This window comes from Larus michahellis, chromosome 11 (assembly GCF_964199755.1).
Source record: "Larus michahellis chromosome 11, bLarMic1.1, whole genome shotgun sequence".
NCBI classification, from domain to species: Eukaryota; Metazoa; Chordata; class Aves; order Charadriiformes; family Laridae; genus Larus; species Larus michahellis.
In genome coordinates, this window is record NC_133906.1 from 9,799,704 (window position 1) to 9,825,913 (window position 26,210).

Sequence of the window (26,210 nt, forward strand, 5' to 3'; positions counted from 1 at the left end):
TGCCCAGGGAAAGGCAGCTGGTGTCAGGGTGCCCTGAGGCCTCATCCCTAGGAGGGAGGTGCAGAGGAGTGAAACTTTGCGATTTGTCCTGTTCCTTGAATAACTACTCTGATCCTCAAGGCAATCCTCTCATTTGGGCTCGTGAAGAAGTACAGGGACCATAATAGCAGCTGAAGACTTAGATCTGCCCTATGCTGTCAGATGCCTTCTTCAGTGAACAAGCTTATTGCCCAGTACAGAGACCTCCATCCCTTCCAGCCTCATCAGCTGCAAAGAGCTGTGCAAGAGAACAGACGCCAAAGAGAACTACCCACCTTAGGTCTTGTTGGTGCACAGAGATTTTGAGTTTTGCTCATCAAAACAATCTCTGGAAATGCCAAAGGAGGCCAGCACTGAGCCACATTTCACCAGATGTTGCCCTGCTTGAAGACTGAGGGCTTCAGCTTCAGCCAGGAAGCAGGGCAATGTATTAAGCCCACATTTCCCATCTGGTGTACAAAGGCAACCCTGCCCTGAAAGCGGTGGCATCCTGGTCTGCATCATTTGACTTGGCTGGCCACAGCCCAGGGCTCTGAACAGAAACACTGGCACACTTAGCTATGGAGCATTTGCTGTGATAATAGTTTCGGAAGCGTTTAGGCGATCTCTCCAAAGAGTTTTTCTCTCGTGCCATGTTGCATTGCTCCCCCGGGAAACATTAAATAGGCATATGCATCCCTGGAGGCACAGGAAGGATGTTCACCTGGGGTACATCTGCCTTTTGAATAATCTATCATCAAGTAGGAATATTTGTTAATTATTCAGTCTCAGTAATTCAAAGATGTTAATAATGGAAGCAGTGGATATTGCTTTAAATTAAAATCAATGGTTTGCATAACATCTTTGATCAAAGCTGAGTGCTCTGGCTTCCAAGCATGCTTCCCCGTTTAATAAAGCAGAGATTGATGGGTTTGCTATTATGAGGAAATGAGATTCAGACAAAATGATTGTTGGTTAGTAGGAATATAGAAATCATTTAACGAAAAAGGTGAAATACTGATGTGGAATGAATTCTTAAAACCCATATATGGACATATTTAAAAGGCTCTTCTGTATAGTCATTAATGCGAAGGAAAAAAAAGTGTAATTATTTTTTCAAGCTCAATTTCTACTTTCCTGTAAACACCCCAACTTTTCTAAATGACCTCAAGCGCTTTTGCATATTTTATGCAGCAATTAAACTGCATAGATCAGTCCTGTTGGTAAGACCACGCACACTGCTCCTCTGGTTTTCGTTACACATGCGACACCCTGACCTCCCTGCCACTGCACTGGGAAAAAACCACTAATAATCAGCTCAGCGCTGAGAGCACCACAGGCACTGCACAGACACTCCTGCGGGAGCCAGAGAGATGGAGAGGGGAGTAAGGGTTGAATAAAGACGACTTTGGTTTTGGGGGCAGAGGAGCGCAGCTGATACAAAGGAGGCTGGACGGCCCATTTCCAAACCGGAGAGGAATAACGCTGCCCACAGAGCCAACCTGAAGCATCTCCTGGAGGAAGCCAGAGACCATAACGAGCACTTCATAACAAGGGACATGCATAATTCTCACTGAAGAAGACATCAGTGAGCAGCAGTAGCCTAGAAAAGAGCTTTTTTTTTTTTTTTTTTCTTTATTTCAGTGGCTTCAGTGTATGGGGAATACATGGAAGAGTCGGTCCTCTGTTTTCAACTATGCCACGGCTTTTCCCTGTGTAACTCTAGCTGACATGACATTTCATGTAGGTCTTTAACTACAAATAAGCTGTCATTTGCCTCTCCTCCTTTCTACTCCCCTGATTATTCCTAGGCATAAAAGCAGAGGCTGAGTGTTAAACTCTTAAAAACCAAGTTACGTTATTTTATGAGTAAACCTAACAACGCGTGTCTCAGTATAGAGACTTAACAATAGAGAAGATATTATTTGATCTATGGCTCTCTAGCTGTTACCCTATTCTTTTCTACTGCCACCTAAAAATATCAATCAGAAGTCAGCATTAATCCAGAAGCATATAATTTCTTTTAATGCCTTCAAATGCTACACTGCCTGCGCCGCTTCGCCTTAGACTGTGCAGATGGCAGGACAACTTCTAACAGATTCAAATCAATTATGTACTTCACTTCTGTTTTAGAAACAGATTGAAATTAATTAAAGTATTGACAAGCCAGAAATAAACAGCATTCTACGTATCAAAATAACTTAGTCATATGATTAGTTTGAGTGCTTTTTTTTTTTTTTTAACCAAACTGCGTCGGTGAGGTGGGTGGAAAGGGACCAAGTTTTCTCCTTTTACGCTGGTTTGAACCTCAGAAACTTTCTACAAACTGGTGTGGAAGTGAAAACGCACCACACTGCTGCAAACAGCAGCAGCCCAAGTAGGATCATGAATGATGAAACGAGGACTTCAGGCCACCTCCTCCTGGACAAAACTACCGATAACATCACTGATTCTGTACCTCCGCTCCACGTATCTCCTGGAGGCTGAATGCTAGAGTGCTTCAGAGAATTAAGTGTTTTAAGCAGCTGATAATACTGATTAAAATCAATTGTCAAGATGAAGCAAAGAAGACAGGCTATTTAAATGTTTTAAAAATTGCCGTGTGTAGGCTGTGCAGTCAATCAGTATGTGCGAGGAGCGCTCTCCCATGCGGGAGCGTGCTGGAGCTGCCAGACGCTGGGGGACCTCAGGAGACACCGCGGCCACAGCAATGGCTCCAGTTCTGCAGGGACCTCAGGCTTTGAGACTGCCCGGGTTCAGGCAGACAGGCAAGGCAGGAGAGGTGCCAAGTAACAAACCCAGAAAAACCCTGAGCTCTCTGCTGGTCCATACAATACCCTTAGCTTACACCAGCAAAAGTTCTTGCCTTTTCTAGATGGAAACTGGATCTGAGGCTGAAAACTGATCCTGAACAATGCGCTGCTTTATCATGATCTTCATAGATGAAGGTCTAAGACCTCAAGAGTGAGAGAGCAGTTTGCAGTTATATGGGAAACGTGCGACAGAGGTAGGAAACAAACGCAGACCTGGTGAGCCTCCAGGCACTGCCTAAATTTAGGACCTCTCCCCTTGCAGGGAAGTTAGATGGGTGCAGCAGCCACATCCATCTCTACTGTTCATACAATGAAGGATGAAAGCCTGGCTCTGCTCTTTCCCAAGCAGCAGATCAAGTGTTAGATAGTTTACCCCTACATATGAAAGGATATTGCTGCAAGGCTGATGCACGTAAGTACGATCCTTAAAAACCATTAGACTGTCACCTAAAATATAAGCTAAAATTAATTTATGGAATTAGCATTCAATTAAGCTCACGGTATTTACATGGAGGAAGGGCAGCTGCTGCAGTTCCTCTGTTTGGGATCCACTAACGATGACTGCAGGAGAGCCCTTGTGCAAAGCCCCGTGCAATACCAAATGGCAATCTTACACATCCACCTGGAGTTTGCAGGACCTTGGCACTGTGTTTTGTTCCTTACAATGTATTTCCAAGTTTTTAAATGTGGCTCCCAATGACCCACCCTTCGCATGCCAAATATTCCCCTTTCATTTTCACATAAACATAACACTACTTTTTGGCTATACAGGGTCTACTTATTTTAATGAGGGTACCAAATATTCCACAGCTATAAAAAAAAAAAAAATCAGATCTCTGCCTTAGGCATAGGTAGGATTTTAGGCACACTACAAAGTGCAGCAGAGATGTTGTAACAATCATTTCTCCTTTGTAAATGCTGAATAAAACCCAAGATCAAACATGCCTTTAATCAGAAACGTCTTGATCAGTTCCTAATTAGAATTGTTCCTCAGAAGTAAGCCCACTGCATCTACCAAACTATACGTCAGTTTAATGAAGAACAGACGATGATGAAAGAAACACAAAAGTAAACCTGACTTTTGGTGTATGTACCATCTTAATAATGCGATTATCCTCTACTTTCCAGATAAGTGGCTCTTGCCTACCTCATGCCACACAGAAGTCTTAAACAGAGCAGGCTGTACGTTCAAATGACAGATGCAGCAGAGCTATGCTCAGGAGATCTGATTGAACAAAGCACCTTATTTCCCAGCAGCATTTACATTAATTATCATTCACTTTACTTCTATATTCCATAAATGTTGAAGACAGAGTCTAGCATGTACTTTGGAACAAGAATGTTTGTAATTCAGTTATTATACAGAAGAGTTTTTCTTTGCAGAGACATAAGCGACATCACCATTACACGTACAGCTAGCTCAAATTTATCTCATCCGTTTAGAAACAGGGAGTAACTCGATGCAGGTCTGTGACATAACCTCCTCTGGCATGGGAGTGAGCTGGAAAAATCAAGGTTTAGACTTGTGCTAAACATACTTGGAGCACCCAGGTTTCTCAGAAATCTGTGTGATGCCTCCTACAATAACTAGGCGCGAACCTGGGGTGCACTGAGACTGATCACGCACAGCCTGCTACTCTTCAAAAGCCAGCTGCCGCTCCTGGGCTAAAAGTATTTGCTCCCCTGTCTTATTATAGTGAAAAAGTAAGTCCTGCCCTGTCCTGTCCACACACATTTGTTTCCCCAAAGATAACTCATTACCAAAAACACCATAATGGCAGCTCTTAGTCTTTACTGGTATTCCCGTACCGAGTCCTCATTTTCAAACCAGAGAAAACCTTTGTTCCCATCTTTGCCAAAAGCCTAGAAGTTGCAAGACCTTTGAATCAAAAAGCGTGAAGGTCCTGCCCTGCTCTTGCAGGCAATATTTGCAGTCAGGGAAATAATAAATGAGACTCATTCAGTCAAGATGAGAAGCGTCCTGGCATCAGGCTGTATATTAAAATATCCAGGCTGTGGACTTTTCCCAGTGCTTGTTTGCACCTCGGACAATAAAAGACAAATGCAGCTATTGGCTGTGCGACTTCTATATTTCCTGGATAGTTTCCCAGTTTCAAGAATCTAGAGGAATGAAAGAGCTTCTTGTTGTTACCCCTGCTAATGGAAGACTTGGCACAGACAAGATAATACACTGATTTCTAGAATACATTTTCTTTGAGACACCCCCAGACACCCCGTGTGGTTCTGAGCCACACAAAACCAGTTCCCAGCTTGTTTATTACGAAACCATAGGAAGAGGTACTTTCACTTCTTTTTTGAAAGCAGCATAGGACTGTACATCCCAAGGAGGTTTTTTTAAGGCACAGCATGGTGGAGTTCATCTGTTCAGCTCCCAAGGTGTGCACCCCTTGAAGTATCCGAGTGATTGCCTTGTGATTGCCCCAGGGAATGGTGTGTCTCCTTAGTCCCTTCTCCAGTGTCACGATTTATGAACTGCCCGGCCAGTTCGCTGTACCCTGACACAAAACACTCCAGTCAAGCGGAATAAAAGTCATCTTAGAGATATTATGTGTTTCCAGCTCTGCTACCTCAATTTGAGCTTTACCATAAAGACCAGAGCTTGGTAAAGCTAATTCCAGAGGTTGTAGCGAGAAACCTTCACCCCCAGAGCGCGTGTTCATCAGCTCACTCTGTGCGAACCTGAGTTTTGTATTTAGGCTCCAGATAGGTGTCTCCTTTCTAAGCAAGGACACGGCAACTCCTTGATTCAAGAACAAAGCTCTTAAGTTTCTTGTTTTATTTAAACCTCCTCCTATGTCCCCAGCTAAGCGCATGTTCTGAATACTCCCCACAAAAGCCGCATCACATTTCTCACTTCAAATAAACAAGCAAGGATATCAACCTGGGCAAGCAGCAGGACAGAGGAAAAGCAAACAGTTGGGACTGCTCTGTAGATGGTGAGTGCAGACACTCAGCTCAGACACAACCCAGATCCCACCCAGGAGTCGCTACCAGCACATTTCTCTGAGGCCAGCATCAGAAGCTCTGGAAGTGTTTGTTCATTTGTGATTTCCTTTGGCTAACAAGTACAAGAGCTTCCAGGAGGAACATCTCACTATGCTCGTCTGCAGAAGCCCTTGACAAAGATTCCTAGAAACAGCCATTCCTGGAGGTGAGAGCAGTGCAAAGGGAGAGACCTTCTTCCCCACAAGGGAGTGAGTGACATGACCTAGAGGTTTCTTGATGGCATCAGCTATGGACTCTCCACTCACAGGTCCTACAAACTTCAAGTTTGATCCATAACTGGGAGCTACCCGCTGCCTCTCCCAGTCATCTCACTGCAGGCTGATTTAAAAATTTGTTTCAGTTTGATAACTGACCACTTGCAAATAAGCTACACCCTGATATGCTGGATACCGCAGGTCCATCATTTTCCCTGTCACTGACTGAGGAAACTCATCCAAGAACTGTGAGGGGAAAAAAAAGAAAGGAAGAAAAGCTCAAGGGGAGAGAGATAAAGCCACCAGCACCACGATGATACTGCTTATGGTGCTCCCATTCAAGGGCCAGCATCATCAGATGATAGGTTCTTTACATCTGAAAACAAGCCACGAGGCTGCATATCAAAATGGAAGAGCCCTACTGGAAATTAAAACCTGCTCCCCAGACACGTATGGAAACAACCAAAGGCCTGGAGAACTGGTATTTGACAAAACAGAGCAGAAACACGTGGTCAGTTTGGGGGTTTAAAAGCTCACGGAGGAAGAAAGACTGGGCATGTTAGCTGTATCATGTGGCCCTATTTGTAAAGTTTTGAGACAAACAACAAAGGAAGAGGTAAGGTGCCTGCACCCAGCATCTTACATACACCTGGAAAAGTGTATGTAAGAGAAGAGACTGACCAAGCATAGAGGCACAAAGCTAAAAAAAAAAAAAAAAAAAAAAAAGACCGAAAACCAAGAGGCAACAGGCTACAACACCCATTTGTCTTTGTGGCTAATTTATTCCTCGTCGGAGGAGATCCCTGGCACTGCTGAGCAGCTGGGATGCTCATCCAGGGGTAACCAGGGAAGTATGTTCCCATTGGGCTTAAATTCTCTGCTTAGGGGTCTCCAAGGCTGCTGGAAACCTAATAGGACCTGCCAATCACAAAACACTGAAAAGCTTAATTGATGACATTTCTGGAAAGCTGGTGCAGTGCATTTTAACTGAGGAGTACAGAAAGTTTGTTTTGTGATTAATTTTCTGTCCACTTAAATTTTGTTACTAACTTTAATAGGTATTTCAGGTGTGGGACACTGTTAGCTGAATCCGCAAACAGCTTTGAGCTCCAACGAATACTTCAGTTTTATAGAAACAGATCCTCACATTGCTTCAGGAAGACAGCATCAACAAGGGCTCTGAGTGTGGCTTAGAGGGAAAAGTCTAAGCAATACGAAAACACTAGGTGCCTGTATTGGACTAGACCCCGATCTGCTGGGCCCAGGGAAGCATACTGAACAGTAGCTGAATTGCAAGAAATAAAACTCCCACGTTTCATTGTAGCTGCCAGCTCTGCCTGAGAATCACATCCCCATTATGGCCCATAAAAATGGAAATTGCAAATAATGGCAGTAATGGGACCAAATCTATTCCAGCTGCTTGGGAATGGAGGAGGGGGGAAAAAAAAAAAAAAAAAAAAGTACTGCATTTTCCCTCTTTAACATGGCCCAAAATACCACAAAAGCAGTTTAATCCCCGAAGAAGTAAGGCAGTCTATTTATTTTCCAGGGATCTCTACCAGCAAAGAAGATGCACCAACCCCAAAGAAGCTTCTCTGGCAGAGGCTGGAAAGGGAACAGCCCACGCCTCCCACTGTCTCCTTTCCACAGATTAACCCAAAATTTGTCTGGACTCCTGTGAAATCCTCTACTTGCCCTAGTCCTCCAAATACCCGAGAACCCAGTTGAGTCTACTCAGAAACACATCACAGCTCTTGGGCAGCCACCTCACTGCTCAGCTCTCAGTCCTGAGAATGTCTTGGCCAAATTAACATGAACCAGGGCCTGCCTTCTTTTGTTGGATTTATTTATTCTCCCATTACACTTCCTCTTGAGCAGATGACAGCCTGTTTTCAGATAAATCCTCAGAGCTCTCAGGAAGTTCCTGAGAAGAGTAAGACCTGGACAGATCTCCAGACTAGTCCACTGACAATGAGCAATGAGCTGGCCCATCACCACAGCCTTATGGTTGCAGCGTGGAAAGGCAGCTTTGGAAACAACTAGACTTTGTGTTTTCAGGTCCTGGCCTGAAGGACCTTCAAAGGCAAAGCTGAACAGAACTTAAATGCCAACAGACATAACTCTGGAGATAAGGAAATGGAAAAAAAACATCTTCTGAGTTCTAGGAGCCAACTGGGAGCTTGTGATTAGGCTAAGGAACTGAGGACTAAGTGAAGCAATTTGTTTACACACATTTGACTTCTGGAACTGACTTTTTTTAAAACAAGAATCAGAGTCATTAGGACGTGCTCTTGCCCAGTGCTGTAACTGCTGGGATCTGCTTTTATGTCTGCCTAGTATCCTGCTGGAGCAGTGACCCAATATTCCCACAGGGAGGGCGCTTAGGCTGTGAAAGTCACTTCGTGAATAAACAAGCAGATTCTGGGTGCATTAAAGCTTTGGAGGCACTGGAAAAGCAAGGAAAATGTCTGTGTCTACGGTTCAGTAGAAATACCCTGTGCTGAGCTATGAGGTAAGTGCCCAACCTGGGGAGGGGTGACAGAAGACACACACGACCCCAAAGCAGTCACAACATGTTTCCTCCGCTCTCCTGCAGGCGTGAGCTCATGCGCCCGGGGAAGGGAGAGGCCCTGCTCGATTCACTCTCTCCCCTTCACCCTGACCCATCAACAGACCGATAGCCAGATATTTAACAGCATCCTGCTCACCCCGTCCCACCCCTCACTAGCAGCAAGCAGAGCCCTTTTCTTTCTCCTTCACTCCTCTAGGCTTACAGCGATGCCAGTGGGAAGTCAAAAGGTCGGCTGCTGGTCCATTCATCACAGGTATGCCAGCACAGAGCCAGAAACCTGGCTCCTGTCCCCAGCAGCCCCCTCCAATGCTGAGATTCTGTTTATAATGCTTTTTTCTGCAAGGTTACTTTTTTCTGTTAAAGTTTCTAGATTTACTATTCCTCAAATGTGAGGAATAGAAGCATGAGATCAAGTTCTCCCTGCAGCCCAGGCATCAAATCCTGGGAAGGACTTGAGTTGAGTAAGGTCATACTAAGCTTTCACTGACCGAAGAGAGCGCTGAGACTGCATCGACTACAAAAAGTCACCTGCAACAGGCAGACCACCTCCTATGCATGTGCTTAAAGGTAGCGTGGCCTCCAGTTCCTTGTTTCTCCTGAGGGATACAAGCACAAGAGCTGAAATTGTCTCTTCACAGGTCCCTTTGCAAATGTGAGTCCAGCAGTTCACAGCACTAATGTCACTTTGTCTCCCCGTGGGATGAGGACGAACCCATCGCTTTGCTACATTTCTCAGCATGCCTCGAGTTGGAGTTTTGCTTTTTGACTTGTTTTTTTTCATTTGCCTTCTTGTCCCATCTCCCCTCCCCCCCGCTTTTTTTTTTTTTTTTTTTTTAAAAGATCACCAGCCCTACAATGGATTAACCCCCAAACAGCCAAAGACTCCCTGAAACCTTCATCTCCACGGGGTTCCTGTCCATCAAGTGGCAAAGCTTGTGTTCAGACAATGGCCAATTTTAATGTTCTGACCTCGGGGAGGCAGAGGCTGCTGCTCAGGGGACGCGTGATGGCGAGTCCTCGGTTAACAGATGGGGCAAGACAGTAAGTTCAGACAGTGACTGAGGTTCAGACCCATGACTGTTTGCCAGACCGGGGAGTCACATCATCAATGATTCATTGCCACAGCACCGTAAGGGCAAAATAAACAGTGGAAAGACTGAACTAGGTAAGGAGAGGAGCACATTTATCTGCATTGTAGATGCACTCTGCTCCAAGGCAGTAGTCTATCAACACTCATTTATACTCCCCGACAGCAGGTCCTAGACACATGGCCAAGCAAATAGCGCAAAATGCTTTGCTGCGGCATCTTTCATATCCGAGATAGTAGAAATGCTCTTTCCCAAGCAGCGAATGGCTCATTCTGCAGCTGCACACGCTATTGCAGCAGGATCTGGAGCAGGTAACAGCTCACCGCAGCGCTCAGCATCTCAGCTTCACAGCCCTATTCCCAAGACAGCGTTCCCAGAACAGATGTCTGCCCAGGACCCCAGGACTGTTTCTGCACTTTTCCAAAAGCAACACAGGGAATTTTAACTCACTGAGAGGAGAGCAAAAGCCATCAGATTTCCACCTACAGCCCTTTGGTTTTGAGACACAACACCATGACTGTTCTATAAGGAAACACAGCTCTGCCAATATGACTCACGGTGCCCTATTAACCCTTACACGCCTAATCTGGTCCCCTGCCTCCCGCACAGCTCCAGTTTTGCAGCAGTCCTGTCTCTCAAGACATCCTAATACCCCCTCCCTGCTTCCTAACTCACAACCTCTGAGCACGGCTGGCTCAGGAAATCCCAAACATGGTGACAAATTGAATTTTGACAGCCTGATGCTGCAAGTCAACCCAGAGAAGTCAAGGAGGGTGTCCTGGAAAGCCGCTGGCGGCGCAGCTGCCAGCCTTGCCCTTCCATGCAGCCAGTGTGGGCAAAAGCTGGCAGCAAGGTCCAGCCCATTTTCCTGCTCTGGGAAATCTGCTGCTTTCCAAGGCACCTGCCAATTTTCTTCCAAGTCCTAGAGTCGGGTCTGCCCCGGGATATCCCAGGCTTGGACTGTTTTAACAGCCTTCCACAGCCTCTTCCAGATCTTCGCTAGCTGCCACGCTGTGCAGAGACACTGAAGCTACAGAAAGGCTGTGCTGAAAGACACCAAAAATTTAATTTTTGCAGCCCAGCTCTTTGTCAAGGGCATTCTCATCTGTGCAGGTTGCTCAGGGCACACTAATAAAAGCCAAGTGAAACATCGCAGAAGTGCATGACGGCCCTACCTCCCGGGGGGGGTCTCAGCACACACAGACAAATGGTGGAGCTGCCCGTCTGCCTCTGCACCCTCGAATGTATTTCAGAGAGTAGATATATTTCTCGCTTGCTCCACAGCTGCTGTAAAGGAACACGCTATTAATTTGCAGAAGCTGGAGTCAGGCTTAAAAATGCCATTAATTAAGTGTTGGCGGAGGTGTTTGGAAAGACGTTCCGATAAATATAGTGCTATAAAGTGTTTCCCTAGAAACTGAGAAAAAAGTTGAGCAATATGAAAAGTACCCAGGCTGATAACACCTATCGCTCCTGCTGAGCTGTGCCTGGGCTGTACGCAGGATCTGGCAGAGAGAACTCTTTTTGCAGGGCCCTTTTGGCTACCCAGTATTTTTGGTTAGTAGCACAAAAATATGAAAGTGAATCTCTACGCCATGCCTTGCTTCCCTGTGCCCTCCTGCTTAGCCCCTCCTCTTGCAGATGGGGAAATACTCTGCAACGCTGTGAATTCAGAAATTCCCCGTGAATTCTGTACCCAAGAACTCTGGCATCCCTGGGAAGCAGCCAGGCATGCAGCGGCTAAACCCTACAAACTGGCCTTCTTTCAAAGGGCTACTTATAAAATGGTTCATTTTGTTCAACAGCAAAGCTTATATATGGTCATATCTACAGCTGACGTACAGGAATACTGCTAAGTTTTGCCCCATAAGGGATCTGTAGGGTTTTGCTTGGTTCTTTTCTGGCACTGTGTGTTCTGCCTGTCATTATCCTTAGGAGAAAGTGCGCTCATCCACATCAGCTCAGCAAGCAGAACAGGACATTATATCACTTGTATACCCAGGGATGAAAAACACTCAGCTCTCATCTGCGCGCTCCTCTGATCGCGGCACCGCTCCTGGCTGGGGGACACAGGCAGGAAAGATGGGGATCTGTAGAAAATCTTCTCAATCAGTATGTCTGTCTCCACAGAAATGCGTGAACAAATACCTTTCTGGATGGATGCAGCAGGTCTTACAGGAGGATTAGAGTTGATCTTCCCTTAGAAAGGGGACTAGGAAAAGAAGAGTGCTCTACACTGATTCTGGCCTGTTAAATGACATTTTAGCCTGGTATTTCTCACCTAAACAGAAATGTGATCAAAGAAGTTGAGATAAACAATCATTTAATGACTCAAAGTGTAGAAGCTGAAGAGATTTTAAAGAGAGCTTTTATATATATATATACATATATATATAAGAATAAACAATTATATTGCAACCTAATGAAGGAATCTTAAGCTGTTTGCTTTCCACGAATCCCCACTAGCTGGGCACTCGGAGCACACAAGCTCTTTCCTAAAACCCTTCCATTCTCCAGTCTGGGTCATTAAATCAGACACTTATTTTGTTCCAGCCGCTCAGCGCAGTCTCCCCCTTGCCCAAAAGAGCCACCTCTGCGTTCGGCCCGGTTTTCTGCCTATCCTGCCTCACAGCTCAGTTCTTGGCCCCCTCGGTCCTCGCTGCCAGCTGCCAGTGTCCTAACCAAGGGGAGCACAGGGACCGAGGGCACACTGACTCCTCTCCCAGGACATCCCTTAGCTCCTCCCAGGGGTTCAGGGATGGAGCTCTTTGGGTCCCTCTCTCTCCCACTACTGACTACTGCTCCTCTTCCCACCACGTTTGGATGGGGAGAGGAGACCCAAGGCCTTCTCTACCTCTTTCTGCAGTCAGCCACCCTACCAGCGTACCAGGTTTAGGAAACAAACCCATCTTAGAGCCAGCCATCAACAGCACCACTTCTTGTGATTCATGGAGGAAGGAGCCTCTTGGGGCAACACAGTGAAGCTCCAGAATTGGGATTCACTCAAACACAACCTGACTCAAGAGGGCATATCACCAAGAACATCTGTAGTCAGAAATAACGTTCACTGTGCCTCTGTATGAGGACTTTGGGAACAGTAGCTGGGTTAAATAATGGAATATTTTCTTTGCTTCAAAACAAACACAACTAATTCAACCAATTTGATTCCTTCTTCCCTCAACTTGCTTCTCATTTCTCAAAGTCAAGACAAGATTAATGAACCCCACACAGTACTGCTGGAGGGCTCTGCATTTTTCAGAGTACTTCTAGCCACAAAAATACCTTCAGCAACAAACTGAGAAAACTAAAGCTGATAAAGCCAAGTTTGGAAGCAATTAACATCAATCTAAAATCCAGCTGTTTGGGGGGCTCAGCTTAAAAATAAAAAGCAATTACTGTTGTGACAAAGTCAAATAATACATTGTTTCTCCATAGTTGATTTAGCAAAGGGAGCCTGCTCTCACCAACAGATACAATAAAAAGGCTTACATAAAAGCCACTTACTTGCGCTGGACATTCTACTGATTTTTTTTTTCAAAAGCTTATTTCTCAAAAGCAAAACAGCCTCTGCCCAACACCTGATGAAGCAAGAAACCTTTATACGGTGTGAAGTACACAGAACAGCCCTGACCACGCTCAGAAGTACCCAGTCAAATAGCAGAGGGTTCTCCTTGTTGCCCAAGGGTGTGAGAGACTGCAAACGCCTGGCAGCTGCTCTTCCAGTTCTCCACTCCCAGCTATGGGCTTGAAGAGCAACGAGGGCTGCTAGTGCTGGAGCTTGTACAGGACTCCAGTTGTCACAGAAGGGAGAATCAATCAGTTCTGAAGATTTGCCCAAGGTCCTACAAAGAGTTTGGTGCGAGAACTGGAAAACAAGCGGCTTCCCAAAGCCCAGAGCACAGCCTCTTATGTTAAAACGATAACAGAAATATCGTAAAAGCTGCTTGAAACACAACTGTGCTGTCAATATTTACCATGCAACAGCAGGGTGCTTGTCCAATGGAAACATCAGCCAGCTCGTGAAAATCAGTTTGCAGCTTTTCAGAAGTGTTCAGATTGCCTCTTGTTAGTGACTACCACCTCCCAACCTGTTGCACTGTTGTAAACCACGCTAGAGCCTGCCTGTGCCAAAAGCTCTTCCAAAACACTTGAGCCAATGTTTTTCAAACTGTGTCAGCAGAGTATCCCCGAGCAGCCCACTGAAAGAAGCATTTGAGCACCCTACAGCTGTGGGGTGGTGGGAGACTTGCAGAGCTGCATCACGAAGAGTCCTCTATGGCGCCTGGTCAGCTAAAATTGAAGCAGCCCAGGAGCTAGAAGCGCTGGGCTTGCCATGCAGCACCCTTAGCAGCGGGATGAATGAACGAACGATGAGCACTGGAGCTGAAAGAAGGGAGAATGCATGAGAATGGCCAACCACACCATTCAGAACTGGCATAAATTTGCATCACCTGTGCTCCCAGTAATGTAAAGGAGCCAGATTTAGCTGCTAAGAGATAAGGAGGGACTGGCATGCTGACGGGAAGCATTACTTCATTCCTGGCTACAGGGAATGCTTTGTAGTGAGATGACAGTCTTATCAAAGGTCTAGGAAGGCTTTATTGCTCACTCCCCGTGCACGGCACGTTCACAACCTACGCTGGCAAGTGCCCAAGAGAAGCAGAGTCCTCCCTGTTCGAGCCTCTCCAGGTTGCTCAGCGAGGTCTGCAGGTGCTGCTCTTGGTACGTGGAAGCTCCTCTCACAGTTTTCATGGGCAGAGTTATTAGGTGCCTACCCACATGCTGTAAGGGCCAACTGCCTGGTTTGTGCACTGAAAAACAAGAGTCCATGGACTCCCAGGTGACTTCTGTACACACAAACTGTGCCTACTTTAGCAGGTAATTTGTCACAACAGGAGAGATCAAAGCAGCTGGTACTGAGGTCCCTACATCTCCACTCTACGCGGGACATGGGGGATATTTTGGATTAGATTTAGTCTAGTCTCCTTGCCTGAATGTCCCCACCACACCTGGGTGTGGAAGCTGCATGGTTTGAACCCATGCCTCAAAAACTCATTGCGGACTGCAGAGCGCGTGGCGCAGAGCTGCTGGTTTAGTGTCTTCCAAGAGGAATGTCGTTCACAAGTTCCATTGCTAAGAGCTATGTGATGTGAACTGATACCCCGTGTGCGGGGATGACCAGGGGATTCACCTGCACTGAAATGCAAGCGCAGGCAGAGTCAAACAGACTGCACCAAAGCATCTCTCTGCGTATTCTCCTTTTGCGCCCAAAGAGATTCAGCCTTTCTCCTTGTTCTCTGAGGCTGTCAAAATCATTGTGTTTGTATAAAAGTGAAATTGTCTAATGCATCAAAACCCAGAAAAACTGAAAAAGAGAAGTGCAAACATGTTTTGAAGGTTTGTACAAATTTACTAGAACCATGGGCAAACGCCATGCCATGAGCAGGCAGAGCAGCCGTCTGCTTGCTCAAACCCTAGTGCCAGCTCTGGCTGCAAACAGAAGATTCAAAGTGGTACCTTCAGGCGGAGGAAGAGGTTTGTGCCACTGAGGGTACCAGTGACGGCATTTGCAGGAGCTCCTGCCCTTTGGCCGGAGGGCATCAGCAGCAAACAGCCTACGGTTCACTATGTGCCCGCTGTGCCAGAGCCGGGCAGTGGGAAGGACCACGCTGTCCTCTTGTTTGTAGCGTGCCCAACTAGTATTTTTATGAAGTTGTTTGAAATGAAGAGAAAAGAGAGAACAATTTCCCCCCCCCCCCCCCATACTCTAACCAATTGAAGGGTTCGAGTTTTCATTCCAAACCACTTGACAGTATCTCATTAACCTACTGCCTATAATAAATGTGTCCAATAACAATCACCAAGCCGCACAAAATTAAGAAATTCTATAAAATATAAATTGGAAATACTTGCAAGGTCATTTATTTTTCAACTCTAGAATTTGAGAAAATGAGGTTTGCCACCCTCCTCGGCTGTGATTGATAAATACAAGTCCCAAAGCAGACTCCACAAAATTTCGAGGAATGCCTCTCCAACCCCACACCACAGCCTTCGTAAAATTCATAACCAAATTTTTTTCCACAGAAATAAAATGTTTGTACAGTTGAATCTACCTGCAGTGCTTCAGGTAGCTACAGAGATGTAAAGATGCTCATCACTTGGCAACCTCTGGGGCACCTCATCAAAACCTGTCGAGGGCAGGAGCCCTGTGCCCACGGCCATCCCAGCTGGCCGGAGCAGGACAACTACAGCACTTTGTGCTCTGAACTGAAGAGCGACATGCTGTTTCCGCAGGGCTCAGCTCAAAACAAAATCAACCTGTGCCCCCCTCCACCCATCCTGCTGTTGTGCCCACGTTATCAAAGCACCTCCCGTTTCCCCAAGCTTTGCTCGCTCCCCTTCTCGTGTAAACTTCCCCCTGGAGCATTCGTGAACCCCGCGGGGATCCGAGTGCCCACTGTGCGGCTCTGGAAAATCATGGGTGGAAGCTCCTGGCTGCAACAGAAAACATTCAGTATCTCACATCTCCGCAGAAAAGCTGAAATCAGGTCAGATAAAGGAGAAACATGAACTACTTTCTGGCAGCTGACAAGCAAAGCTCTCAAACCCAAAAAATTCATGGTTTGAAAGAGTGTGGAGTCACAATAAAATCATATGCCTACCATGAAGTCTGTATATACAAACAGCCACACAAAGTGAAGGACTGCATTAGCCCAGCTCAGAAAGAGTCTCCAGGAACAAAAGAATAAAATCATTCCTGAAGTATAACGAAGTGAGATCTGACCACAGTGTTTGATCAAAACAGCTGGGGAATGAGGAATCAATATTGATTCAGGAGAGCTTTCAAATTCCCATGGATTTTCACTCACCAGATCCCTAGGAACACCTTAACATCTAAAGAGGAAGGCAGATGAAACAGTTCACCAGAGGAGAATTTCCTCCTCAGAGATGCTTCCACTGCCCTGCCAGGGTCAGACCACACCAGTGACCGCACTAACCAGTCTCCAGGTGAAAGCAGTCTCTTGAGGAACTCTTTCCAAAAAAACCTTTTCCCGGGGGTGTGTAATGGGCAATTTCCACAGCAAGCTGACCGAAGGAGAGCCCCCAGCTCTGCCCACGGTCCGGCACCCCCCGAGCACCCAAAGCCCCATCCTCCCAAGCACTTCTCATTGACTTCAGGCTACATCACATATTGGAAAGCATCACAAGTAGGAAGAGAAAGCCTAATTCTCCCAGGAATCAGTTTTATCCGAGTTTGGCGTTTGGGCTGGGGTGGTGGGTTTGGTGGTGTTGGATTTTTTTTCTGGCTCAGGATTAGGGCTGATTGGAATTACAGTAAAATTCAGAAATAGGAAGAAACAGATAACGATCTGTGGGTTCATACAAATAGTGAATTACAAAACTCCAATAGATCACTTAAAAACATACACTGGGTCAGAGCTACTCAGTGTCTTTCCCCACTGGTAGCACATAGCACATTACTGAACATTTGGTAAGGTAAATATAATGTCACGCTTCCCTCCCGGTACAGCCTCCCTGTGCCCAGGCACTTGTGGTTCAGGCATTGGCGAGCCAGTTTCTCTGTGACCCTTGGTGTTTATGAACTGACAGAGTTCCTTTCTACGAATGATGAAATGTATAGTGGAGGATTTTTTTCACCATAGTGAGAAATCGAAGATTTTTTTCCTAGTGTCTTTAGAGGAAGGAAAAGACTGGAGGGAAAATTGCCTGGTGTCAGCACCTTAACGGAGAAACAGCAGTAACCTACGCATTTAACTACACTTCTGGTATTAAAAAGGCAAGACAAATTTCATTAAGCAAAACATATTACCTCTCAGCATTGATTACCGGGTTATAAATGTGACCTGCTAAGAGCGCATTAAAGCTGCAACCTGGAGTTGCTGGTGACTTTCCCGACACTTGAGTAGGTGAATGAAGGCCAGAGATGTTCTCTCTGATAGTATAGCACTTTGAGGAGGCTCATTAAGAACAGAAATTGTCTCTGAAAACATATTATCTCGCTCTGGGCATGCAACTGGAGAGAGTGGCTTGTGGCTTGCACAGAAGCATGTCCCAACCTGAAAGCCCAAGCGCTAGAAAGCTGCGAGGACAGGGTAGCACAACAGGATCCCCTTTGAGGTGTAAGACCCTGTTCTCCCCTTTTCTGTACTGCGCTTCCTCCTGATCTCTCTTCAGTAATGCCTTAGGAAAAAGTTTCCTGGAAGACCAGAGTACATACATTTGATCTGTCTCTTTCAGAGCAATTTTCTCCAAGGCATTCCCCATACACTTGAGTGTCCAGGCAGGGGAAGGGTAAAGAATTACTCCCCAAAATAAAAGCCTAAGACATCAAAAAGATACTTCCTGAGTGGATTTTTTAAGAAAACTCTTCCTGGAAATGCAACATCTCTCATTGCAACTGGAATATTGCTTCCTCCTGTGTCTGGGCCAGCAACATGGGTTTGGTCAGAAGTTTGATGTCCTTCTGTGAAGTGGGTTTGGTGGGTCTTAGTTCAGGTCCCCACACAGTTCAGTGTCACCAGCAGCCTGGCCACTCAAAAGGTCAAGAAACAAAAGGAACAAATCCTAGTCCTACAGAAAGACCCTGCAGATCACACCTGAGGGAGAATGGCAGAGCTGTTGCCAGCCTTGTGCCCTGGGGACAGCTGCAAACAGGATCTCCAGCCATTTTTAACAATTTCTGTTTGCGTCACACTTCCATGATCAAAACGATCCGTAATGAAATTTGTCTCTCCCTGATCCCAGCAGTGTGCCCAGGGATTTGAAATTACTTCAGAGATGTCAGTTTTTTGCTTGCCCCAGTAATAAGGCAGCCGAGATGAGGCTTTAAGTTTTTAGACCATTGCACCAAACAGAAAAAACCCGGGATGAGACTTTCAGCAGGCACAGATGGGCTTGTGCCCGGTCTTTGATGGGGCCCTATCCATCCTACTGCAAGGAAGTCCTTGTCTTGGCTATGCCACATCTGACATTTACACAAATAACAGGGCAACACTACATCCTCACAGAAGCTCCAGGAAACCCCAAAAGAAGGCATTGCTGCATGAGCAGAGCCCTTCATCTACAGGCAAACAGAAAATACCATCCTGCAGCTCTGCAAACCCATCGCATGGCCACTGCCCCCCTGCAGCTCACCAGACGCGGTACAGGAGGAGCCGTGTAGTTCATCCTACCTCACATTAACATCAAGTTCTTCCATCACAGGCAACAGGCATAGGTAGCTGGGAGTTCAATGTCCACAGAAGAGACCTCGTCCTGCAGTGGAGAGAGGTAGAAAGGACAGCTTTAAATGAAAGGCTCTCTCATGGGTGCACACTCACCCCACTGAAGACACCCATGCGCCGCACATTGCCCCTCTGACCTGGCTTCTCGTGAAAACAGAAGTTATGCAGACATGTCAAAATGAAGTCATACCACTGCATAGAGCTGACAACACACAGTTTTCTGTTATCTACCCGGACATATTTGTATCTCACAACACTAAGGTGCATGCCTGGAGGCACAAAATCAAGCTGAAGTGAGAGACAACCCTCTGTGGCTGTGCATACACCACCCATTCATGTATAACCTAGGGCTAACAGAGTGCTTCAATGTCCATGGGGGACACCGGCTCTACTGAAAATAACAAAAAATTCCCCCTTTTATGAGCTCCCATCTCTTCACCTAGAAGCTAAGGTCAGTCTTTAATCCACTCCATGACCATCGCTTCTGGAAACTTCTGGGATTTAGATTCCCAGAGAATTATTTCAACAGCAACAAGGAAGTAGAATACTGAAGGGCTGCTGCACTGTCACAGGGAAAAGGCTCTTCTGGACAAATATTCAGTTTCCATAGGGGTCAGGAGAAGCAGCGTAGGCAGAAGTCATAAGAAACAACGCACAGGACACAGATGACATCTAAGACATTATCCGTTATGGTCCTCTGCAGACATCTTGTGTCACTTGTTGAAAAATCCCATTCTGTGTAGTGCCTCCTCAGAATGGCAGCAGCTCCTTCCTTCTAATTACCACAAAGGAGTTAAGTAGGGAAATCATTTCAAAAGACATGAATCCAAAGCACTGTACCAGTGCACACAGCATGCTGTGCTGTACCCGGTGAGCTCCAGGTGCTGGTGTGGAAAGGGGCATACACAAAAATACCCTTGGTCAATCTGTCCTGTCCTTCTGCAAGCCAAACCCTCAATGACTTCAGAAGAATCCATCTATATAAGTTTTCAAAGACTCACACAACTGAAATAATAGTCTTATTTCTAGAAAGAAACGCAAGCGACATAAATTACTAATACAGGCACCATTCTTGAAACTTGTTCTCCAAGATCAACTTATTAAGTTTATGAAAATACGCTATATTGCAATTCTGGTGACAATGAGGAGCTGAGCACTGCGATACAAATGACCTCTTCCAGTCTATGCTTAAACTCAGAATTACATGTTACAGCATGCACACATGTAAGCTGCACTGGACCTAAGACTTTTCATGGTAATTTCCAAAAAAGCTACAAAAAGTAGTTTAAATACAATCAACTGAAAAAGGCTTGCAAAACCGGGCTGGGAAAACACAAGCAACGATCCTTGGTAAATTAGTTTCTGTTTTTACACAAAATTAAAAAATTGACTTACCACTAAATTAAAATAGGTTTCCTGTGACAATATATTGTACAGCCCTATGAATACTTAATAGCAGTGCTGTAATTACAAAGAACTAAATGATTTGCAGTTCAATAAATAAATGTACTTACTCCCAGTAACATTAAGTGATATAAATATTAATGGTATTTTTAATTCTATCAAAATTCCATCATGACCAAAGAAATGAATGCACCATCTTAATAGAACATTTGTGTGTTTGCTGCTGTTAATCCAGTGGAAAAAATCGGATAAGTTTCTGAGCACTTCAGACTGTTGATTGCCCCTTGTGTCGCGTCTCCAGAGAGCCAGGGATAATGCCACCACCCCGGTGCTATTAATAATAACTCAAACGCAAATAATGCCATTGTGGTTACTTGGATTCAAAGAAAAGATCGTAATAGTACTGACTCAGACTTCCTAGATGTGATGCCAGGTCTGCACTGCAAACGAACACCCACCATCCTGGCCTGGTTCAGCGTTTACCAGAATTAGTGCTTCAGTAGGTATAGACTAGACATAATTTCACAAGCAAAACTTACTCGAGTCAAAAGCGTGTTTTCATCTGAGGGTGGAAACCTCCAGAATTCAGCCACTACTTACAGCCTGAGCCTTCAACTGGTGTTTCTAAGGGCATTCTGGGATCTGGTGACTTAAAGACTACTGCTACATTTTGCAAATGTAAGGGTCTAGAGTTTCTGACCAAGTCACCTCTGCCTAAGAGCTGACTTCCAACTTTAATTCAGGGACCCAAACCACCTCTCCTGTGCCCCTGCTCTGGAGTTCTTCCATAGAACAAAATGCCTCGCCTGTCACAGATGCAGAAAGAGTATCCTGGAAGATGGCCTTTGGGGATATTAAAATACAACCAATAGACTCTAAGATCAAACAAATGGACAAAAAGAAACCTAATTATTTCATCTCCAAAAAGGTTTTAAGCAACCACTTAGTTCAAATCATTCATTTGGCATATAGGTTAATTTCAATTTATTATGAAGGAAATACGCCAGGATAGGTCCGATATGGTGCTTTGTTTCAGTTGGGGACAGGAACCCATTCTTCCCTGTCCTGTCATTTCAAAAAGGATATTTATGAAACAAACAGAACCTTGATAAACTGCAGTCAAAACCCATGAGATCTTGACCCATCTGCTCTGCCTGCCAGCGCAGTTTGCGAGCACTGGTCAATTCTGCCTTACAGTGTCCTTCAAAAGCAAGTTGTCATCTCAGTTGACCACAGAGGCACAAAGAGGTTGACTGAACCCCAACAAGAGGATTTAGAACAGAGCAGAAGCAGCCCCCAGACAGAAGATATAGATATTAAACTGGTCTTAGTGTTGATTTGCCATGAGAAAAATCTGGTCAAACTTTCTCGACGCTGATTATGGGGAAATTGTTCCTTTGCTCTGCAGGAGAAGAGAGGCTTCAGTTCTTACTGTTGCAGTGGGAAGTTACGAAACTGCTTTGCAGTCCTGAATTACAAGGGGAACACGTGCGTGTGGGAGCCAGCAAGAGTGGAGGGTAGGAATAAGAGAAGACAGAAAAAAATATCACCTATCTGCACTACCCCAGTCCCCTCCGGCTCCCTTCAGTATCAGGATTTAAGAGGTCTCTTGGGAAACTTTCTAAAACAAGCAAAACTCACAATTTCGGTACAATCAGAATTGATGTCCTATCTATTCATCAAAATGTAATTTTCTATGTAGGCACCAGCATTACCATTCCTTCAGTCACAGCGAGTACGACACTTTAAAACAGGAAAATTTAGTGTTTCCATTAGTATTTTCTTCATTTGTTTTGTGTTTGTTTACACAGTAGGATTATCATTTTTGGTACAAAACAGGAAAAAAATGAAGGTCTTAAGGATTTTGATAAAACTTGGAATTTTGTACACAAACACCCTGCTACACCTCCCTGTGCTGGTAGGTGTGTTTCTGGCAGCCAGCCCCTACACTGTGGGACAGCCAGCAACCACATTTCTTACGTTATACCTCACATACAATTTTTTTTTTTCCCTTATAATTCTTTACATACTCCTAAGCTCTGCAGCCCTCAGAAAGCTTTTAAAGTAATTTGTAACATTTTCAGTCCCCACAAATACAGAAACAAGCAACATTCGGGTCTGAACGGGCAATGCATTCCTGGCATCACACTTCACAGCCCTCCAGGGTCGGAAACATCCCACCACTGTAGAGGAGACCTGTGGTATTTTAGGGGCTGTTAGTGCTTTCGTCTTTCCCCATAGGCGGAAGCACATAATGAAAGGACATTAAACCAATGACATAATTTAGCTTTTGTCAGCTTTTCTGTAAGACATTTTAAAATTGGATCTCCCTTCCCTTTTGCTCTCCCCCGTGACACCGCAGTGGTTGGTTAGACTTGTAGTCATTCCAGTCCTAACAAAGAAAGAAAAATGACGTCAATACCATGTAATAAAAAAGTCTCCACAAGGTATTCTCTAAATATATCTGGCTCACATGGAGGGCCTGGTGCTGTTCTTTGTTATTGAAGTGATTACTCACACTCAATTAGGGAGCTGTTCTCTGCCCAGGAAAGATAACATTGACCTCCTAGCTCAACCCTTACACCATCCAGCCTGTCATGTGTGTATTCTCTTCAGCACAAAAGAGCTCAGCTGTTGTGCGTGGCAGTGATTACAGGCACACGGAGCCACACACATCACTGCAGCCAGGTCACGTTTTCCTGAACATGAACGTCCAGCTTCCAACAGCCCATGAGCAGTCCCTGCTCTACAGCATGGCCGGGGGCAAGAGTCCTGCAAGGCCATGGTCTTCCTCTCCTGGGCTCCCAGAGCCTTTCCATCCCAGGCGTGCTGAGAGCGGCCCCACTCACAACCTGCCAGGGAACCTGAGTGGGACTCCAGCTCAGACACGGGTCTGCTCCGCTGGCCAGACAGGAGACTCGTGCTGAACCTCCGCACTCCAGATACACCTCAAAATAAGCCTCCTGGTATGTGTTCTCTGCAGATTTGGGACCAGGGACTGCAATGAAAAGCTCACCACAGCAATCTACCTAAGGACTTCGGTTACCATGAGGGGCTAAATTAGGTAGTGAAGTGAAGCGGTTTCAGTCTTTCAGGTGTCACCAAAAGATTAATTTTGATAACTCCTGCAAAATGGAAGAAAACCTTTTCACTGATTTTGTATGTCAAAATTCCAGTTTGGGTTCATCATCTTTGCTTTATTTTTCTGCAAAATTTTGTAATCTCAATGTGAAGTTACACACTGTCTGTACCATCATGCTGTCATGCAGACCTCTACAATAACTGAAACTTTCTACAATAGAATTAAAACCAGAAATAAATAAAAAAAATCAAACACAAAACTCAAACAAAAAATCAAACCAACCAACCAAACAAAAAGAAGGCCTTCGCAAAGAACAGTTCACCCAGATAAACTTAACTGAAGTCAGTACTCTTGGCAGTATTTTCACTTCAGCAAAAGCACAACATTTTTTACTGGAAAAAAATACAGGCACGGCATCTCCAGCAGGCTTGACATGACAGCTCCATAGACTTCCCTTGTGAGGCAAGAACTCCTCATCTTATTTTATTCTCCACTAATCACTGGCACCAAAAAAGAGCAAGACAGATATACCATATGTGTATGACTAGTCCTAGTCATCACTGCACAGGAGACTGGCTCCAACTTGGGAAAGGCAATCCAGGAATAAGCCTCGGCAAGGCTGTGCTGATGGCATTCAGGGAAATCAGAACCCATCCGTCAAGATGAGATCAGCTGCGTGCTTGTGCCTCACTCCTTCACCTGACACACCACCAAGTCACCTTCACTGATGCTCCCCTTCGTCTGCCCTTCTCCTCCTCACCTCCACTCCCATGGGGTAAGAAAGGGAAAACCCAGCGAGGAGATGGGTCGCTGTAGCGACTCTTGGGGAAACTTTACTTCAGTGGCTTTAGGGTACTAACAAAGAATTCACTTCTCAGAGACTATAAAGAGTTAGCTGGTGGACAACAGCTGTCTCTTAAGTGCCCACAAACTCACCTGCCTCGTGTGGTGGCCTTGGTCTGCCCAGTAGAGAGAAAATGTCCCACCAGATGACAGCAACAGCCACACCAGTCTTGCAAGACCTTTTCCTTGCAAGGCACTGATTAACTGAGACACTGACACATTCTTCATCCAATTTATTTCCATCCCACTCAAGTCCCATCTAGTTCCACTTTCTGTCACTGCTGAGCTGATGACAAGAGAAGACTTGAGTCATTCTCCTGAAAAACTTACACCCTTATTTCCTGCAGTGCTGGATTGTGCTGCTTCATCATTTGTGACACCTTAACTGAAGCTGTGTCTGGGGTGGACTGAACAGTCCGAAAAGCCCATTTCATTTTACCTACAGAAGAATATCATACTCTTCCTTCTGCTCTAATGCACCACGGAGGAGGGAGAGGGATATAAAAAAAACCCTAAATTCAGTTTCTGAGCGTCTCATGCTCTCTGCAAAGAATTGGACTTATCACTGCAGTTCTCTGACGTCACTCTTCTCTCTATAGTTGTGAGGTAAAAAAATGCCCTTTTCCCTCATCCTTTTCCAGCTTTGTCTTTTTAGAGTGGAGTTCAGTGAGCAGTGACGACGACTTGATGCAGTCTCTGACTTCATCATAGATCTCCTGCAGACACCCGTTGTTACTGAGTAACACAGAGCAGTGGGCTGATTAAAAAAAAAAAAAAAAAAAAAAGATGTTGCAGACGTTTGGAAAGCCTGTTTAGCCTTCCCCTAGAAACTGCTGTCCTCTACATCTCGGAGTATAAGTTCTTGAAAGTACAGGCAGTCATCACTGGACGCGTTCCTGTGCAACCTGCTCCGGGTGACCCTGCTCTGGCAGGGGGGTTGGACTAGATGATCTCCAGAGGTCCCTTCCAACCCCTGCCATTCTGTGATTCTGTCATTTAACTTCCACCCAGTATTTGTGATTCCTGATTAAGACCAGAGGAATCCCTCTGACATAAATAAAGACTATTACTACTATCTGTATCCGTGATTTTAGGAGGCTCCTTGCTTCCTGTAGTGAACATCCTCCAAATTAAAGGTGGGATTGAATAAAAAAGCCATTGCTCAATTCCCACCACATTTCATATTTGGAGTTGCGATTTTATCTTCATTTTTATGAGAAACAGAACTTGTTAGCAGAGACCATCTGGATAAGACCTTCCCAGGCCACATTAAACTGATGCTGTGGAGCGATGGTCACCTCAATCCAAAGATAATTTCTTGCTCGTCACTGCAGAGCAGTCCAAAACCCTCCAACAGTTGCAAAAGAATATTCTGTCCATGACAACACTTGGGGAGTAGGAAATACCAGAATGATCCAACTTGTTCACTCCCAGATAAAATAGCTCCATTTCCACCACCCGTTTCTGATAAAGGCTCTGCCCTCTCCCACAGCACTTCTTGCCTTCTCTGTCACTGCTGTCTCTTTTCTCCTTGTGAAGGACAAAGCTGATAAGAAGTCCCTCGGTTGTCAGCAGAGACAGATTGCTGGACTGATTTCAATCAAACGTTATTCCAGCAGGTTAAAATGCAGCACTTTTTCTCTGTTTAAGCAAAGATAGACATGACACTTCACCCGAAAAAGAAAATAAAGTCCAGCTTGAAATAGAAAAAGACACAAGAAGCATCTTTTCCCTGAAGGGTTATTTTACAAAACAGCTCTTTAAATTCATGGAGAGAGCCTCTGGCTTGACAACCCAAACCACATGCACAGAGTTTAAGGGGCTCACGTTCCCAAGGGACACGGGAGTCACAGGCGGGACACGGGTCACGGTGGAGGCCAACACCTTGTGCTTGCCTGTTTGTGGACAGATGGGCTTTTCTTCA

General features: G+C 45.3%; 1 protein-coding gene across 2 annotated transcripts in view; it reads right to left on the reverse strand.

Annotated features, from left to right (window-relative positions):
* HTR4 (5-hydroxytryptamine receptor 4) overlaps window positions 1–26,210 on the reverse strand; it is a 139,075-nt gene that overhangs the window by 78,997 nt on the left and 33,868 nt on the right. For both annotated transcript variants that reach the window (XM_074603475.1, XM_074603474.1), the window contains exon 2: window positions 18,907–18,988. In XM_074603475.1, the coding sequence (XP_074459576.1) occupies window positions 18,907–18,932 (26 nt within the window). In that variant the 5' untranslated portion in view covers window positions 18,933–18,988. The remainder of the gene's footprint in view (window positions 1–18,906; window positions 18,989–26,210) is intronic.